Here is a 19,631-nt window from a genome sequence, read left to right as displayed (position 1 = left end):
TAACCGGAAGACCATTACCCGGAAAACCATTTACCGGAATGAATTATTTACCGGAAAACCGTTACCCGGAAGGACCATTTACCGGAAAATTATATCTGCATTTCTAGACATTTTAAACCGTTTTATGGTCATTCATATCAGTATGTTGACGTAAAAATATTTAAAATGATCACCAAGTATAAGTTCAAAATATATAAGCACCAGAGAGGAGTCTAAGATATCTTTATACTTGATCATGTCAATATGCACCATCTTCATATATTTGCATTTCATAAATGATTCACCCTTCTTTTAAAAATAAGCTGTTCTCTCAACTTATCTTTTCAGCTTGTCTTAATTTGGCTACAACTATGTAACTTTACGTTTAATATTCGACCGTCGATTCTCCAAGCGTCCAAATGTTAATAAATAAGCAACGATTAGAATTTTTAATACTTTTAGCCGAGTGTCAATTCGCCGAAAGCCGTTTCCGCAAACGTCAATCAACCGATTTTAAATCCCCCGTATATGCCTTTTTCTAGAATGACCCATTTCGGATCATCTGATATTCACCCTTCTTTATTTGGTTGGCGGTTCTTTCGAGTTCTACCGATCTCGGCATTTTTGGCAAAATGTGTTTAGTCAAAAATGGCCAAATATCTTATTATTTTGATTGCTTATTGTTCTTTCTTGTTTATTACACTGGCATTGAATTCGGGGTACCGACATTCAGAGTTATGACATTCGGAGAAAAATAGCACAATCAATCAAATTCAAAGGAAAAGTAGATCTATTCAGGTTCCAAAGATGGACGTTACAATGGCGAATAGTGTCCCTACTCTCAATCACCAAGGCACTCTTAGTTTTCGACTTGATTTTTTTAGCTTTCCCCAAACCATAAAGCTGACATGAGAATTGAACTGTTGTATGTTGCTTCCCTCGCAAGATAAGTGTTTTTTTATATTTTGATACAATATTAAAATTGGATTCTGATCTGTTTTAACGTAAAGGAATAAGAAAACCATGATAACTCCAAACATTTTTAAATGCTGAGATGTTCCATTTACTCAAATGCAACCTACCTTATTTGTTATGCTTTTTTCGATTTCGATTTATAATGATGGTACCTTCCAAGTGGACTCGGATATAAAAAAAAATTAATATTTTTTTTCATTCTTTCTATCCTTGCCTGTAATATTTAGTTTTATAGCCTAAATTTGAAGACATAGATTTCCGATCTATATCAGGCGATTCTTTTCTAATTTGGTCGCCAATAAAATTACATGTTCAATCAAATATTGGTATCGTGATATTCGTTCACAGTTTAAATCTTACGTTGCGGCAAAGTGAAGTTATTCAGAAAGATCAAGCTGAGGTTGGTAGAATTGAATACCGCCAATTCAAAATTATTTCTGGATGACAAATTTGACAACGTTTCAGAGCTAGAGTACTTACATACTTGTCAAACTATGAGCGAATGCAAAAATGGTCGGTTGACATAAGCTCTCAGCTATTAACTGTAGAAATGCTCCTAGAACAGCTGAGAAGCAGGTTTTGTCCCAGTTGAGCCGTAACGCCGGCAAGAAGAACAACATATTTGGTCCATAGCTGTTTGGAGATGTCTTTTGAAATAGTGTTTATGGAAACCGAGGGAGTCGAGAATGTCCATGGTTATCGTGACATAATTTGTGCTGCGCATCAATGAAAGGTCGTCTAAAATGGAAGATTTGGCTTTCCGGGTAATGGTGTATTCCGGTAAATGGTACATTCCGGTAAATGATTTTTCCGGGTAATGGTACATTCCGGTAAACGGTCTTCCGGTAAATTGCATTCCGGGTAATGGTCTTCCGAGTAATGGTATAGAATCTGTTTTTTTTTACACGTTTCTTGGACGAAAATCATGCATCCTTCAACAGTGAAGAACTGTACTGGCTACGTCGCAAAAATTGAGTGATACCTGACTAGCATATCAAAATCATATCATAAAATTTTGTCTTATACAAACATTTGGCCCACCGGTGAGGCTAGTTTTATAAACTAGGGTAGTGCAAAAGTTCACTGATTGAAACAAAATATCGGTAATTGTGTGTCACGATTACCTTTTACTAGAGTGCATAAAAAGACACACTCAATTTTGATTAGGAATTTATTCAAAATAGGGTTAATTGCAATATACTCAAAAATAGCAGTTTTTTGACAGATAAAATCCGAAGTTTTTTTTAATTTTTTTCGCGTTTCTATACTCTATTTTCATGATCAAAGTTCAAAGATTTCTAATTTGCGTCAAACAACGTAAACATTTCTATTCTCGCATCCGGGATGGCGAGCATTCGCGCCAAAGCGAAGGACGTACGGTCCTTACCAAAAACCGGTCCATAAATTAGTACATATGTTATTCCAACGTTGAGATCAAAGCCACATTGCAGGTTCTCTCCTTAGTCGGCCATCTTTCGCACTAGTACAGGTGCGTTTGTGCTGCACTACTAGAAAGAAGAAAGATTTGCCACCACAACAAAACAGGTTTTTATGGCGACGCAAGCTTTATGTACATTCTGTGACGTCTCATGACGGCATGCGATCAAACATCATCCGATCTGCCGCTGGAGGACCGGTCCAGGGCGTGCACGTGAATGTGTCGCAGGCGGATCTTGCAAGAGAGAAATATGTAGGGGAACGGGGGGTGATGTGCCCAATGCCCATGCAAAAAAAAGCACGCTCGATTTGGAAGCGCGACGAGTTTTTGAACACATTTTTTATTCAATATTATAGAAAATGTAAAATCCTTTTTTGTTTACATTTTTTTGTGTTTTTTTTTCAGAAACAAAACTCGTAGGAAACCCGAAACTAATGTTTTCGAATATTCTCGTAGTAATTTTGTGTAATATTCTATGAAATTTTTCACTTGTGGGGCAAATCGCCCACCCCTTATTTCATAACACCAAATATCCGTTAGGGGCCTTCCTTAGCCTAGTGGTTAGAGTCCGTGGCTATACAGCAAAGCCATGCTGAAGGTGTCGATTGTCGATTCCCGGTCGGTACATGATCTTTTCGTAATGGTAATTTCCTTAACTTCCCTGGGCATAAAGTATAATCGTACCTGCCACACGATATACGAATGCGAAAATGGCAACTTTGGTAAAGAAAGCTCTCAGTTGATAACTGTGGAAGTGCCCATTGAACAAGCTGGGAAGCAGGCTTTGTCCCAGTGAGTACTTAATGTAATAAAAGAAGAAGAAAACAGTCGTTTGAATTCAAAATGTACTAAACTTAATAGTTCATTTCACGGCGAAGTTCTCTGTCTTTCGCTCTTCAACAAAAACTGAAAACAATGGTGCCAGTATCTGTCAATTTTGACAGGTACTGGCACCGTTGTTTTCAGATTTCCTAAAGGAGAGAAAGAGAGCGATTCTATGTTCGGATAACGTCACCGTGCAATGGGCTATGCCACGCTGAAGCTTTACATGCAAACCGGAACCCTACAAATTCACAATATGAAGAAATTGCTTGACATTGCTACAAAGTTGTACATTTAGACGAAGACAACAAGTGAAGAACTGCTGAAGACGCTTTTTATATAGGTTTTTCATATCAGCGTTATTACTTTTGATTTCGTGAATAGGAAATTTTCCCAAAAATGAACATAAGCATGATCATTGTTTACCGTAGAATCCGTAGGTGCTACTCCGGGATTGACTGGAATAATCAAAGCTGTACAGAGAACCAACAGATGCAGCTTGGAACTAGCATACCAACTACAATGTATAATTTCAAGAACTCCAAACTTAGTAAAGTTAATAACGGCGCCGACTGTCAGAGAGTCAAAATTTTTAAGGTCGAACTATTCAAAGGTTATTTTGAGTATTTGTGACAAATAACTAAAAGTATAGGTACGTGTATCTCAATTTTTTTACATAAAACAGGAAAAATGGCTTCTGCCTACAATTTTAGTGACGATTATCTACAGTTTATTTAACGATTATATAAGTCTAACATTGCACACTGATTCAGAGCGCAAAAAAACGTGCGCTTTTTAGTTTTAGATGTCTAAATGCTAATTAAGAACAACTGATTATGGGCCCATTGGAAGCATAAAAAAAAATAATGAAATGACATGTAAAAATACACCGTTTAAGCGGCTGCCATTCTCCTCCTGGTCCACATTTATACACAGGTACATGTTATAACAATATTATTCAATGATTAGTAACATACTTGTGTTGGGTAAAGGGCAAAGTCAAAAGAGAACTGAAATTATCGTCCATTGAAATAATGTTATTATATGAAAATGATCATGATATACTCTTGAAAATTTACAATTCATTACAACTTTAAAACTTTGACAATTTTTATGTTTGAAAGAAGTTTGGTACGAAATGGATGCTCTTTAATTATACATAAAAACTTTTAAGTACGAACACAGGCGTTAAAATATTTTTTTTGTAAAATTATTCTCATAAATGCTTTAAATGGGCTCATAAACAGTAGTTCCCAATTAGCATGGAACACGTCGGAACAAAATTAAACAATGCGTGATTTTTAGCCTAAAAAGGTTTCTTTCAGATGGAAGTTCTTTGGTTTGCCGTTTTCCTCGATGTTTAGAGCCCAAAAGTTACCAGTTTTTAGCTCAAATTAAAACTTTAAAAGTAGACGAGATAGAAAGTTGGTGTCTTCGAGGTTTTTCGATCGTTGACAACTTTCTTGAATTTACTTTTTTTGCTTAAATCATTTTTGAAAAAGTTATTCTAAAAATCTGTTTTTAGGGATGTTCAAAACAAAATCCTCTGTAACTCTTGAACAAATGTTTGTACAAAGTTGAAGAGAAACAAATTCAATTACCATTATCTGTAACTTTGCTGAAGACAGCAACTTCATTTGAGCAAATATAGAAAACAATGTTTTCGCACTGCCCTGCTAGGTTGATAGATCAGTAATATTTTTATATCAAAATAAAGCTTATTAGATACCCTCCATCTCTTCAGAAGACACCACCCCTCTAAAATCACGTTTAGACATCGAAAACTAAAAAAAAACGCCCGTTTTTTGGGCTTTAAACCAGTAAGCATAGCTACGATACAAATTTGTGTTAGGATAAAAATGGAACGAGCTCACCATTTGGTAATCCATCTTCGAAAATTTACTCAAAAATATATGCTACTTCTGACTCACTGTGAAAATTTAATTCGATTCGGTCCATAAATAACTGAGATCTAACCCACCAAATTTGACCATTTTGTATGGAAAATCGCCAAAGTTGCAAATGTTGTATCCAATACTGTATGTAACGTATATGCAAGCATGATTGTGTGCGCATGTTAACAGCAAGGCGTTATCTCTGATCAACCGGCGTGTTTTGCCCCGCATAAAAACGGAAATGTTAGTGAAGAAGCATTTTTTAATTGATGTTCGAAACCTTAAGGATGAAAATGGATGGCTGTTTCTATGATTCAGTAAAAACATGTCTGTCTAACAGATCTCTTTTGAAAAGAGCATATAGAGTTCATTTACATATTTCATAACGCCGAAATTGGTCATTTTTGACACCCATCCAACTCATCATAACGCTTTTTGTATGAATAATTTTATGGATTTTATTTATTTATTTTAACTTTGAATTCAGAAAGAAGGAAAAGCCCCTTTGAGTGATTTAATATTTTTATGGACTGCAACAGCGTTATGAAATGTATGAATTGGTCCATAATAACAGAGCGTAACGTAAGAAACAATTTTTCGAAAAATGAACCAGTTTTCTGCAATAATGTGAGGAGAGCAACGGTGAAGAGAAATCGATGCATTCTTTTATGGAAAATCTATATAGAAATGTTCCGTCACATCACAATTTTGTACAACTGGTCTGAAAAGTTGTATGAAATACCGGTTTCATCAGTGTTCACATTTTATATGAACTGTTATTTGTCAAATTTTAAAGTGATCTAATAAATCAAGCATGCAGAATAGGATTTCACCGTTCTAGTAGGATATAATTTTGTTTAAATTGCATTGCTAAATTTCGATTTAATATTTTCTTTAACATCCCTATCGTCTCCATATATTATCGTTTCTTCTACATGGCAAGATATAATTATTTCCTGAAGCATCAAAAAATACTTCATTAGTGTCGAAAGTATCATGGAAGTTGTTGAAACACATAAAGATTTAATTCCGTAGTTAATAAGGCAAATGAATCGCCATACAAGCGGGTAAACTTGTATGCAAGTTGACTTATCGTTGAATAGTCCATTTTTAACAACTAACATATCAAAAACTTGACACGAAATGATATTTTAGAGAACGTCAATGGATTCAACAATCCTAAATTAAAAATTTTCCTCAAGGTAACTTGTCCCATAGCACAAATTGCCTTTTTCCGCAAACACGGACATATTACCCTCCGTTCCCCTACCAACCAGCAGTACGTAGCCACCGCCGATTAAAACTTGTGTTGTAGATCAGCAGATGTAGACTGATAGGTGCCACGCCGGGATATTCGCGGTGCCGAAAAAGAAACAGGTATTATGGCGACCATCGGCAACAGACAGTATGGCGTGACACATAGCCAGTGACGACTGTTGCCGCTTATTACCCCTTTGAAGTCACGCAAACCAGCCACATTGACGGACAAAACTTCAATACCACCTCCATCAAATTTTTCATATTCGTAGAATTTCTGTATTTTTAGCATATTGCTATTGTGATTTTGCGTATTCAGGGCTAAATTCTACGACTGCTTGTGTGAAATTATTTCTGAAAGTAGATTTGTTTTCCCTTGCGGGTTTCGCGTAAGTGTCTCTGCTTACGGGTCCGCCATTCGTTTTTGGCCCTTCAGACAGGAGTACGATTGAATACGCATAGTCACACAATCTTGAACAAATAGTTTTGTTTGAATAGGCCATTGCTACCGGAGGATACCTTGCTACAATAGATGGAGGCTTATATCATCATCACAATAATTTCTATTGTAATTATCCGTTTATTATTTCAAATAAATTTTAAGAAATTTACGATTTTGCAGAACATTACAAAAGCAAAAAGAATTAACAGGAACGTATGAACCAGGAGTGCTTGAAAAAAAAGCAGTATAGACACAAAATCCTAATGGAAATATGTTAAATACGTAACAATTCAGCGATTGCAGAAAATTGGAGTGGAATGACCTTATAGTTTTGTCCGTTACTGTACAGTTCGAAGTTTGAACGTTTGGTTTTATGGTTCAAACGACACTTGCCCAGCCAAGGGCATTCTCCAAAAGTTGGCACGAAAGCTAGCACTTTTGGCGTGACGTGTGACGATAAATGGGTAGCCTTTTTCTAGGATTCAGACCGCAACAGTTGAGCATCGTAATGGGCTGCGAATTATGGTAATTTGGCACTATGTATTGGATTCTTCTATTTATATCTGAGAAGTTGTTCCAATGATTCTTTTGCCATACATGGAGAATTCATATCGATGTCTTACTTCTATCAATAACATCATCAAGCAAAATGAAGACAAATTTGCTTTTTATGTTCAATCCTTCAGATGCTATTTAAAAAATACTGAGAGGTTGAAAACTTGAAAAAATAAACAAATAAAAACAAATTGAATTTGAACTCTTGGGACGCCATACATGTTTGATTTGAGTACATCAACGCTGCCATTTCAGATAATGAAAACTCATTCGGGTCGAGTCCCAATCTTAAGCCAAGTCATTTGTAATAATTGTACCGGCAACCTGTCAGATTAAAAGTTGATTAGGATTTCTTCGCTTAGCTGCGAAAAAAAAATGGACAAATGAAATCAATTAATCCGATCATTCTGGAGGGGTGTTTCGAAATCGCTTTTGGAAAATAATTACTCCGATTGAGACAAAAAGCTCCGAACACAGATAAGCGATGGGTGTTTGTGGCGATAAAAATACTCTCTGGTGAATACGGGTGCGTAAAATGTGTTGGAAGGGGAATTTTGATTATCATTTCGATTCTTTGTAATTATAGCTATGAGAAACAATCGCGTAGAATACAAAACTTTTTACAAGGTACACTTTACAGCCACAGCGTTCGAGATAATTTTGAAACTCAAAATAGTAGTCAAAAGCATTACATTAGTTTTTCTTCTTATTCTTGGCATTAACGTCCTCACTGGGACAGAGCCTGCTTCTCAGCTTAGTGTTCTTATGAGCACTTCCACAGTTATTAACTGAGTGCTTTCTTTCCCAAAATTGCCATTTTTGCATTCGTATCATAGTTTCCCAAACTGTGGGTCGCGACCCCCTGGGGGTCGTGGAACAGTCTCTGGTGGGTCGCGAGAAAATTTGATTTTGAGCTTGACTTCCAGGACACATTATTTATTTTCTTCAATCAATGCTTCAGATGTTTGATATTGCACCAGTCAGGAATATTCACGGCTCTTGAAGAATCTCTTGAATTTTCAATTTGCTTGGGATTGGAATCATAATGGATTCCGAGACCAAACTTTCTGCATTCCGTAGAGCAAAATATTCGGAGATTGATTCAATAAACTTGATGATAACAGATTCTGATTATTTTTCTCGATAATTTGCAGTATCTTAGTTCGAAAAAAATAACAATATATTGATATTAAAGCGACAACCATAGCGTGTGTAATATTCTTATAAGAATTATAAAGAACGATAAGTGTGAAATGTTTTTAGTTGAGGAAACTAAACATCGCATTTTTTTTTTAATTTCTGAATATTACATATCTTTTAAAAATTATTGAAAAATTTATTAGTTTTACCATCAAACAATATTTACTGGATGAAGTCATTTTATTAAAATTTGTATAACTACGAAAAAGTTTCAAATATGCACCATTTACAAGTAGTTCGGTAGCTTAGTTGGTAAAGTGCTCATTTAGCGTATAAGAGTCCTGGCTTTGAATCCCTGCCGATCACGTGGATTTTTTTTTCATAGTTTCATTTTTACTACAATTTTCAGCAAATGATTTCAAAGTAGAAAGTTGGTAATAACCTTTATCTAGATGCCTGTGAGGAGAAAATCTAAAAGAATTCGTTGTTTATTTTTACAATAACAAAAATTTACCAAAAACAACAGTGGTGCTTACTTTGACTATACGAACATGAATTTTATAGATTGCATGTCTATCACTTTCCTGACAATGTAATTAAAGATCTCGAAAATTTAAGTACGTAACTCATTTTTTTCCACAATTTTTCACTGGTGGGTCGCGAGAAATTCTCTTGATGACTAGGTGGGTCGCGTACACGAAAAGTTTGGGAACCTATGGTATATCGTGTGACATGTATGATTATACTCTATGCCCAGGGAAGTCGAGGAAATTTTCATTACGAAAAGATCCTGGACCGACCGGAAATCGAATCTAGACACCTTCAGCATGGCTTTGCTTTGTAGCCGCGGACTCTAACCACTCGGCTAAGAGAGGCCCCCTTTTTTCGCTATTCAAGCATTTTTGTTATTTCTTGATGAATTTGCCTCATATTTTGCACATTTGTTACGTACATATACAACTTAAATATAGGCAAGAATTATCAATATCTATCCCTAATTCTAAGAGTTTCAAATCCTCAAAGTTAAAGAATGTGGAAAAAATGTCATACTTCTTTTGACGGTACATATTATTAATATTTGATGTTATTTTGCCCGGTACTGTTCACACACCTTGGCAACCGAACAGTTTACGGTAAGCAAATATTAGTTTTACCATCACCCAAATCAAACGTGTGATATAAAAGTGATAATTTTCATCTTCACGGGACCCTCCAAAGCCTCCGTTATATTTAGATTGCCAATCGTTGCCGATTTATCTACGTCAATCGTTGGTTGGATGTATCGAAAGCCCTGGCGCAGATGTGTATTAATCATTGATGCTCGCTGCTGAATGTTTGTTCTGTAAATCTGCAAACTTATTCATTGTTACGGTGTTTGTCACTTGTGTGTCGTCTCTAACAGCTTGTTATTCATGTACTAATTTGTCGTCACGCTAAAATCTGTTCTCATCTGTTTCGCTTCATCTCACCATATTCTCATTGCCATTTCATGCCTTTGATAGTCGAAACAAAAAAATCGTAGTTTGCACAGTTCAAATAACCAAAGAACCCTTCGATTCTCCGTTTGCTCGTTTCGTTCTCCCTCCCGTTCCAGGTGGCGCTGTACGCTGTAATCGAGAAGCGCTTCCGGCCGCGCCCGTTGGACCGTTCGACACTTCCGACGCCCCCATCGACGCCACCTTCGGATCCGGACGACAGCCTAGCCGTGTACTATGATTCGTCGTCGTCACCTTGCTACACAAAGCGTATCACCACAACGAGCCTCTTGACCGGGGTCAGCACAACCCGGTGGACCTACGCCACATCCCGCTACCATCGACGTAAACCGAAACGCAAAATGTCCCCACTGTCCAGTCCGAAAGCCGCCAAGCCGTACAAAGAGTTCCGCATGATGGCCTCCAGTTCGGCGTCTTCTTCGACGTCTTCGATATCCTCGGCGGCGAACATGGGATCGTCTTCCGGTGCTGGGGCCAGTGCCAGTGCTAGTGGATCGTCAAGGCTGCAAAGACGGCGCCGAAGGAAGAAGCGAATGCTTCCGGTGAAGCTGGAAGGCATCGTGGTCAGTCTTGGGAAGGCGAGGTATTGTGAGGACGGTGTGCAGCGGGAGCAAGAAGAAGATGATGAGGACGACGATGAGGAGGACGAGGTAGAGGACGTGGAGGAAGACTCCTCCGACGATGAAGGAGCTGATGAGACTGATAGGCTGACTAGCAGTATCAAGGAACATTCCACTAACCAGAGCGTGCATGACAACCGAACGGACGAGCACCTATGTAAGATGATTTCTTTTTCACTATCTGTCTAATATTCTTATTAACTGTCTTTCCTGTGCAAACATAGAAATTAGACTCGTTGTATGTTCCATTCAAAAGTACCTAATGTACATTACGCTGTTCTATTTGTAATTAGTTAATTATTCCAAGAAGCAGTTCTGCGTGTCTGCATAGTTCAAACTTTGAAAGCGTGCCTCTATGTAAACCAACAAATTGAGCATTTCTCGCTAATTTTTTTCTAAATGACCTAATTAACAATGGAAGCCTCACTTTGTTTACTTCCTCCGCAATCACAATCTGCAAAATCCGCATCTTCCGTCGCGCTTTTTGTACAAATCGCTAGCAAACGACACTGTCTTTCGAACTATTGTGAAAAAAATAACCAGTGGATTTCACTTCTTTTTTTTTCTGTTCGGATAGGTTCGAATGAGTCATTGCGACCATTATGTTGATCATTGATCTATTGTGGCATTTCCCTTACGGGTCCGCCATTTGTTTGGCCTTTCAGACAGGAGAATAATTGGTTACAATCAGTGCTGGGAATGGTAATAGTAGTAGGCTTGAATTTCGCGAAAATCACGTGGCTTTCCCAGTACAGTAGTTCAAAATAGTGAATCTCATCAAGTAGCCTATGTTGGGTGCATGCATTTTCTAAATCGTTAGTGTCTTTGAAGGCTCTAAATGCGGGAAATGCAGCGGGAAATAGAACCTTTTTGTATAGTAATTTTGGGTTGCCCTTAGCAACGGGTGTTTTGTAATTTTCAAGGCTCTTTGCCTACAGCAGCGATGGACCGATGCACGAGTTCACTAATTTGACGTTCGAGCGGTGCCGAATTCGCTGGTTGCTATGGTCACATAAATAACACGGCACCGCTCAAACGTCAGATAGTGAACTCGTGCATCGGTCCATAGGCGTGAGTTTCACTGGCTTCGCTGACTGCGATTGGCTCTGTTTGGCTACTGTAAAATGAATTTCTGATTTTTTCCCAACCCTGGTTACAATAAGCCATTCAAATTGTTTTGTTAGAACAGGCCATTGCTGCCGGTTGCTAGAAGCATCTGTTGCTCATCGATCCGGAAGGGATAGTAAGTTGTTGCGACGAATTATTCGGGTGACTCGTCAAAATGAAGACAAGCTTTAAAAATAGTTCTAATAATTCTAGTTCGTGCTACTTTATCACTATTGAAAAGTATTGCTACAGTTGTCATTCTAAATTTGATCACAAGATAGGAAGTTTTGAAGGTTTAGTTAATGTGCCCTTCGAAAAGTTTCAAAGTCATCGAGTGCTTCGTAAAGCCCAAGCAGGGCAGTTCGGTTTTGCGTCGTCCGATAGATTTTGCTCACGATTTCGCACGGGTTTGCGTCGCTGGAGATTTTTTTTTACGCGTATCGTTATTTTATACAATCCGATGACTCTGGAGGGATCGGTTTTGCTTTTTACTGGCTATTGAGCAAAAATATTACTGCACAATCGACAAGCATTTCGCGAAAGACTATTTATACTATAAATAAACTATTGTTTTCTCTATTGATTGCCGGCATTCAAAAGATTAAATTGAGAACACTTAAACAACAAATGTTTATGGTCTATCGCCAGCTTTCTAGGCGAATCCTGACAATATACCTTCCCCAACCTCCAACTCCGTAGCACTTATGAGGGTGTCGCTGAGTCGGTGGCCTCTCATTAAGTAAGTGCTACATCAACATTTCCTGCCCCCAATCCAAAGTTACGGTAAAGATGGGCGTGGCCGGGAATAGTGATATTCATGCTTTTAGTATTCTTGTTTATGATTTGAACAAGGTATACTCCCCTGCCTTGTTCCTGAAAGTAGTCAAAATGTGATTATTAAAAAGAAACATGAATGTTGCTAGTGTCCAATCTACGAAGTATACCGTAACTACGCTAACGCTAACGCTAACAGGTCATTGCTGCCGGTTGCTAGCCACAATGTACACGCTCAAAAAAGCGTTCTGGAAAACGTGAACTGTCAAAAATACACCGTGAACTACCATCATTGGTCACAGATACATGATCTAGTTCACGGTGTATTTTTGCTTGTTGACGACTTCACGTTTGCTGTTCACGGATACGAGAACGAATTTTTTTCTGTGTATGGCTTCAAATGTAGTCTCGGGACTGACAAAATTCGAGTCTTCAGATGGCTAGGTAAAATAGATCCAATTTCAGAAACTGTTGCCAGTGACAAGGACTTTTTATCGCGAGTTATGAATTACTGAAACATATTACCCTAATGCGACAAACAAGATGGAACTTCAGATTGGTAGATCTTACTCCACACCACAAAAAGGTGACCTACACGCATTACGGTTAACACTAGTAATCCTTTATAAGAGAGATTCGCGGAAGCTGACATTTCTGTCAAAGTGTGAGCCAATCGAGCAGCGAGAGCTGTCAAAGTGTGAGCCAAACGAACATGCGTTATGTTTGTTTTGAACTTTTCTTGAAGAGTAATGTAATCCGCTTGAAATTATTTCGGTAAAAGTAATTTTGCATGAAGCAAAAAAATGAAATATTTTTCTTTTTAAAATTTTTGTCAATGCGATTTTTAGTTGTTGATTTTTTCGACTGTTTATTAGTTTGGATATGTATCTCAAAGATCTATAAAGAAACAAAATACACTTTTTAGCTATGAGGAAGTCATGTCCGTGTTACAATATTATTCTCGACGCCGAGCAAAATCAGCACTGCTGGTCTGTTGCCAAATCATTCCATTTTACTTCCGCTTATCTCTCTATGAAGGATCACTAGTTAACACTAATAGGTTTAGTAGTGCACTGTAATAATCAAAAGATAGGAGAGGAGAGCAAGCATCCCTCAATGTTAGATAGGACATTTGGGAAAGTTCAGCGAGATTTCTACATTTTTGTTTCTCGATCATGCAAGAGAAATATCTTTCGAACTTATTTATGGATTTGAACTGATTAATTTTCTATTTCCACCCTATCTTGAAGCCAAGCACATTTGGATAACCTCATATAGGAAGAGGACATATAGATTATTCTTTTTTAGAATTTAGAAAGATCATATCTCTAAAATGGCTTGCTGAGATGTCAGCTAAAATCTTTTTTTTTATTGGCATTACGTCCCCATTGCCTGCTTCTTAGCTTAGTGTTCAATGAGTACTTCCGTATACAGTGGGATTCTGTTTTGGCATGCTCTGTTTTTTGCATGCTCCATTTTTGGCAACCTTTTTTGAAAACCTTCAAAATTTGTAAACTTTTGTAAATATCTGTTTGTCTTTTGTTTAAGTCATTGAAAAACAAGTCAGCATCAAACTTACCGCATTCCAGAGCTCTATATTCGTTGATATTCCCCCAAATTGCACAAACTGCTAGTATTACCGTACGCGTCTATTTACTTCTAAATGGTCGTGTGTTTGCAACATTTCATAAAGTCATTAATCTCTATGAGTATCTCCACTAGAGTTCCAACATCTTTTCTCAGGCTTTCATGTTGTATGACCAGCCCACTTAAGTATGCCGGTAAGGACTGTTCATTTTATAAAGTGGACACCTTGTGCATGCTGTATCTTTCTTATTAATCAATGAAATTTCAATCGGTTTTCTGCACATCGTTCGACTAGTATTGTACAATGTTGTGATAATAAAAATTCTCCAAAATAATTAAATTTCACACGAATATGGAACAACGATTAGATCGGTCGATTTTTGAGGTTATCAAAATCAATGATTGTAAGAAATTGGCTGGAAATTCGATAATTTATATTTTCTATTTTCAAAAAAGGCTTGTTCTTCGAAAGCATCATCAATCAGAAGCCTGATGGAAAAAATCAAGTTATTTTTGGAGCAACAATTTTACAGATATAATAAAATCAATTTTCCCGTATATTTTTAAAGATTTTTTTTTTTTAAATTTGATGGGAATTGATATGAGTAGAATTTTTTGTGTAAAAGTACGTCCTGACGGAAGTCCTAATATAGTATTAATATGAAAAATAACTTACGCCTTCATAGAGTTACTTAGTAAGTCCCCACGTCACATTCAAAGCACAACAGAAACACAATTGTTTTATTCTTAGAAGACCTATCAAAGTACACTGACAATCATCAAAATTGGCAACACTGCTGTAATAAAATCGATTTTATTTTCCACATATTATTTTCATAATATGTTATTCTGAGATTACCAATTGAAAAATTCGGAGAAAACTGTATACAATTTGCTGTAGATCGATAAATATGCGTACATGATTTTAAAAGTATGAGACTTTTTAGTAAAACTACCATAAACAGTAAAATTTATACTTAAGACTGTAGTTTAATCTCACGATTTAGCTTTCGTTTATACTAATATAGTTTCTTTAGTAATCCAAACTAGTTTTGAACACGCTTTTTACTTTTCTCTTTTGCTGGGAGTGAAAGGATGGTGTATCAGCAAATTTGGCCATAAATGGGTAAATCACTAAAGTTACCTAATGTCATAGAACGGTGGAATATAATTGATATTTTTAAAGCTTTACCTTTAGTAGAATAGTAAAGGATACAAACATACAATTTGTTCATAAAAATAAGGATTTTTGTTTTGCGAAAAATAATGTTAAACTTTGACGGACAGCTTTTTTTAAGAGTTTTTGGAAAAACTATTTAGCTCTTCAACCAAAAGCATTTTCAAAGATTTTATATTTTCATAGCATTTTAGAATAATAGGTCAACGATACACAGAAAACCGATTACGATTTTATCAATAAATAAAAAAGATATAGCATAAACAAAGTGTCCACTTTATAAAATGAACAGTCCTTAGGTGATACACTTTTTCTTCGAATTTGGAAAATCTCGTTTGAACAAAGCACAAGCATTGACACAAGAGCATCAAAAAGTCCAATTAGTTTCTATCATAAATTTCGTCTGGCCTCTTCAGCTCACTGTTACTTTTATAGTGGAATTACATACATAGCGTATGTAAATGCATATCATAACAATAAAGGCAAACCAAGCTTAATGCCGGGTCTTTTAGCTTTTTAAAGAATTTCATAAAAGAAATTGCGTATTTTGAGCAAATTCGTATTCAAGAAAATTTCAGAAGTGTCAACATATAATTTATAACTTTGACAATACCTAGACAAATAAATTACTCACAAGTTGCTTCTATACGCTGTTTCACCACCCAAAAAATACAAACACGGTCGTAACTACACTTTATTTCCAATAATCTTTGGCATTTGAAGAAACGATCCAATGTTGCTCAGTCTGGAGTACATATGGTGATTGCAATATCAAGAATTTAATTAAGCATGCTGGCCGCATGATTCAAAATGTTCGTTATCGTGATCCTTAGCTAGGTCTAGGAGTTTCCTAACTGGATTCTGGAGAATCCTTATGGGATCCTATGTTTTTATATGCAGGCTTGATTGAAACTCCTCTGCGAGGCAAAGAGGAGGCGATTTTTTCCGTTTTTTCCGAGGAGAAAAAAATTAACTCAAAATTTTCAGCACAGATCCTAAGCGATTTCGAGTGAGAGTGCAAAAAAAAATGCGTGGATTTTTTCAGGTAATCTCTCTCTCTCTCTCTCTCTCTCTCTCTCTCTCTCTCTCTCTCTCTCTCTCTCTCTCTCTCTCTCTCTCTCTCTCTCTCTCTCTCTCTCTCTCTCTCTCTCTCTCTCTCTCTCTCTCTCTCTCTCTCTCTCTCTCTCTCTCTCTCTCTCTCTCTCTCTCTCTCTCTCTCTCTCTCTCTCTCTCTCTCTCTCTCTCTCTCTCTCTCTCTCTCTCTCTCTCTCTCTCTCTCTCTCTCTCTCTCTCTCTCTCTCTCTCTCTCTCTCTCTCTCTCTCTCTCTCTCTCTTCTCTCTCTCTCTCTCTCTCTCTCTCTCTCTCTCTCTCTCTCTCTCTCTCTCTCTCTCTCTCTCTCTCTCTCTCTCTCTCTCTCTCTCTCTCTCTCTCTCTCTCTCTCTCTCTCTCTCTCTCTCTCTCTCTCTCTCTCTCTCTCTCTCTCTCTCTCTCTCTCTCTCTCTCTCTCTCTCTCTCTTCTCTCTCTCTCTCTCTCTCTCTCTCTCTCTCTCTCTCTCTCTCTCTCTCTCTCTCTCTCTCTCTCTCTCTCTCTCTCTCTCTCTCTCTCTCTCTCTCTCTCTCTCTCTCTCTCTCTCTCTCTCTCTCTCTCTCTCTCTCTCTCTCTCTCTCTCTCTCTCTCTCTCTCTCTCTCTCTCTCTCTCTCTCTCTCTCTCTCTCTCTCTCTCTCCTCTCTCTCTCTCTCTCTCTCTCTCTCTCTCTCTCTCTCTCTCTCTCTCTCTCTCTCTCTCTCTCTCTCTCTCTCTCTCTCTCTCTCTCTCTCTCTCTCTCTCTCTCTCTCTCTCTCTCTCTCTCTCTCTCTCTCTCTCTCTCTCTCTCTCTCTCTCTCTCTCTCTCTCTCTCTCTCTCTCTCTCTCTCTCTCTCTCTCTCTCTCCTCTCCTCTCTCTCTCTCTCTCTCTCTCTCTCTCTCTCTCTCTCTCTCTCTCGTTGCGATGCTCACATTTTTTCGCTCCCTCGCAAAGAGGCAAAGGCTGCACGCAGCTCTAGAGTATGTCACCAAACTCTGATGATGTTGAGGAGAATTATCAAGCCTGCGTTATATGTAGTGAGCTTCTAGAAATTTTTCAAACGGATTCTTGAAAATACTGAGCGACATCTGGGTATTCCTATCGGACATTAGGGGGTTTCTTGCTGTACAAAATCTGTCGATTCCTTGTAAATTCCTAAGGTCTCAGACGTCCTGTAATTTTCTAGCGGAATGCTGTGATGTTCTAGTTGCATTCTGAATATTTGAATAATCTGAGGATTCTGAATAAGTTCCCAGCGGAATATGGAGATTGCTATTGGTAGTCTGGGAAGTCCTTATGAACTTTTTGAGAATTTTTAGCAATATCGCAGCGAAATCTTAGAATTCTAAGCAATGTCCTCAAAACTCCTAGCAAGCTCTTGGATAGACTACTTCAGAGTTCTAGCGGGTTTCTGTGGATTCTTGATGGACACCTGAAGATTGTTATCGGGCTGTTTCACAGCGGGTTTTCATAGCGGAATCCTGCGAATATCTGTTAAAGTCATATTCGATTCTCACTGAGAAGACGTGTAACTTTTTCGCAAAACTTCACATCAATTTGTCCATTTAATCCAATTGCAAAGTATATGTAATGTTTAGCTTTTCGGTAGTTGTTAAACTTCCACTCAGCTGGTTAGCCGTAAACCACGATTCATAATTAAAAACAAGTAAAGTCATATGGTTGATTTATAATAGGCAAGCTCAACTTCTAAAATACAATCGAAACTCATTTTAAATTGAAGTGATGAGAAGATTTTTTGTGTATTATAAAAAATTGTGGGCCACAGTTATGGATCTTGGGATGCTCATACGACTTGCGGGCCGCATGTTGAGCATCACTGTCCTTTACCATTTTTCAATTATTTGTAGAGGAATTTTTTATCCATATTTTTGTGGAAAATCCAAATTAATGCTTAGTAAAGATTCTGTTTCGAAAAATATTATTGTTTTTGTATATTCTTCTTGGTTCCAGCTGTGTCTATGTGCCCTTTTGACTGGAATAAATCATTTCATATAAGATACCATACTATGCAAAGAATATAATTTTGAAGAGCCATTTTCAATTGATCGAATATTGTCAAATTTGGCAGCAGAAGCGATAGCCATTAGACCACCAACCCCGTCATTGTAAAATTTAACGCTTAGACTTAAAAGATAAACTGTTATGCTATGTTCATTGAATTTCAAAAAATCATTATGTTTTGTAACATCTAGATTTTTTTGTGTAAATACGAATGAAATGTTTTGTATTTCTGTATCTTTTCACTATTTTGTGGAATTGTCCAATTCTAGAGTAAAGGTCACTTATGCGATTATTGTTTTTACATGGCCTATGTATACAAATAGTATACATAAGGCTTATAAAACATCATTGAAGATATATCAGCAATCGAAAGTGTGTGGAGTATCTGTCACAATTAATATCATCGGAAATCCGCTTCGAAATGGACCGTTTGGAAGTCTGGCCATCATTTAGGTTTATAATAATGATATTATTGAAATTGAAAAAAATGGGTTCCGATTTTGGCACGGTTCCATTTTTGGTAACTGAAAATTTCGATTTTGTTGCCAAAAACGAAATCCCACTGTATTTCGAACTAAAATCATTGAATTACGCCAAGCATATAAGGTGCTGCATACCTCTAGGAGTTTAACGTTATATGCAGTGCCAGATTTGAGCTTCGAGGGCCCGGGTGAAAATCCATAAAGGGGGCTTTTAAGTTATTCTCTCCTCGGAATCATAAGTATCATTTTTTTATTTCCAGTTGATCAAATTTCTCTATTCTTTCTAGTTTTTAACACTTTTACTGGAACGTTTTTGACGAAGCCAATGTATGAATCTATAAATAATTAAATAATATGAATTTTCTTTTATAATCGATTCTATTATGTACAAGCATCCAGTTTTTCTCTGATCACCGCATTCTTTAAAAACAAGTATTTATACTATATCCAGCTTTTTACGCTTGACATAAAACGATGACGGGTGATTTGATTTTCAAATTTCTTGCCGACAGATTTTATAGTTAGTCTACTAAGATAGACTAAAATTTGAGATTGTTGATTGTGAATTGAATTGATTGATTGGATGTCAAAAATTTCCACTACCTTTGTTTTGCAGCAAGTATTGGCTAGAACAGCTGATCCTCAGAGTTATTAATTGGATTTATCCATTTAATTCATTTCTTTTAGGAACCGGAAGATCAATCCGACAATACTGACATGAATCGAATTTCAAAATTCTATCGTTTAATAGACATCATTAATTGTTAGCTATATCCCTACCAAATACTCAGGCCACA

General features: G+C 37.1%; 1 protein-coding gene across 13 annotated transcripts in view; it reads left to right on the top strand.

Annotated features, from left to right (window-relative positions):
- The window catches only part of LOC5576251 (pantothenate kinase 3), a 115,499-nt gene that overhangs the window by 75,526 nt on the left and 20,342 nt on the right, over positions 1 to 19,631 (top strand). For 11 of the 13 annotated variants that reach the window (XM_021849838.1, XM_021849844.1, XM_021849839.1 and 8 more), the window contains one exon: positions 10,098 to 10,776. The exons of the other annotated variants lie outside the window; for them this stretch is intronic. In XM_021849838.1, coding sequence (XP_021705530.1) covers positions 10,341 to 10,776 — 436 coding nt within the window. In that variant the 5' untranslated portion in view covers positions 10,098 to 10,340. The remainder of the gene's footprint in view (positions 1 to 10,097; positions 10,777 to 19,631) is intronic. 13 annotated transcript variants of the gene reach the window in all.

The sequence above is a fragment of the Aedes aegypti genome, chromosome 3 (genome assembly GCF_002204515.2).
Source record: "Aedes aegypti strain LVP_AGWG chromosome 3, AaegL5.0 Primary Assembly, whole genome shotgun sequence".
NCBI lineage: Eukaryota > Metazoa > Arthropoda > Insecta > Diptera > Culicidae > Aedes > Aedes aegypti.
Note: the sequence above shows the minus strand (reverse complement) of the source record. Positions and strands in the feature narration are given on the sequence as shown.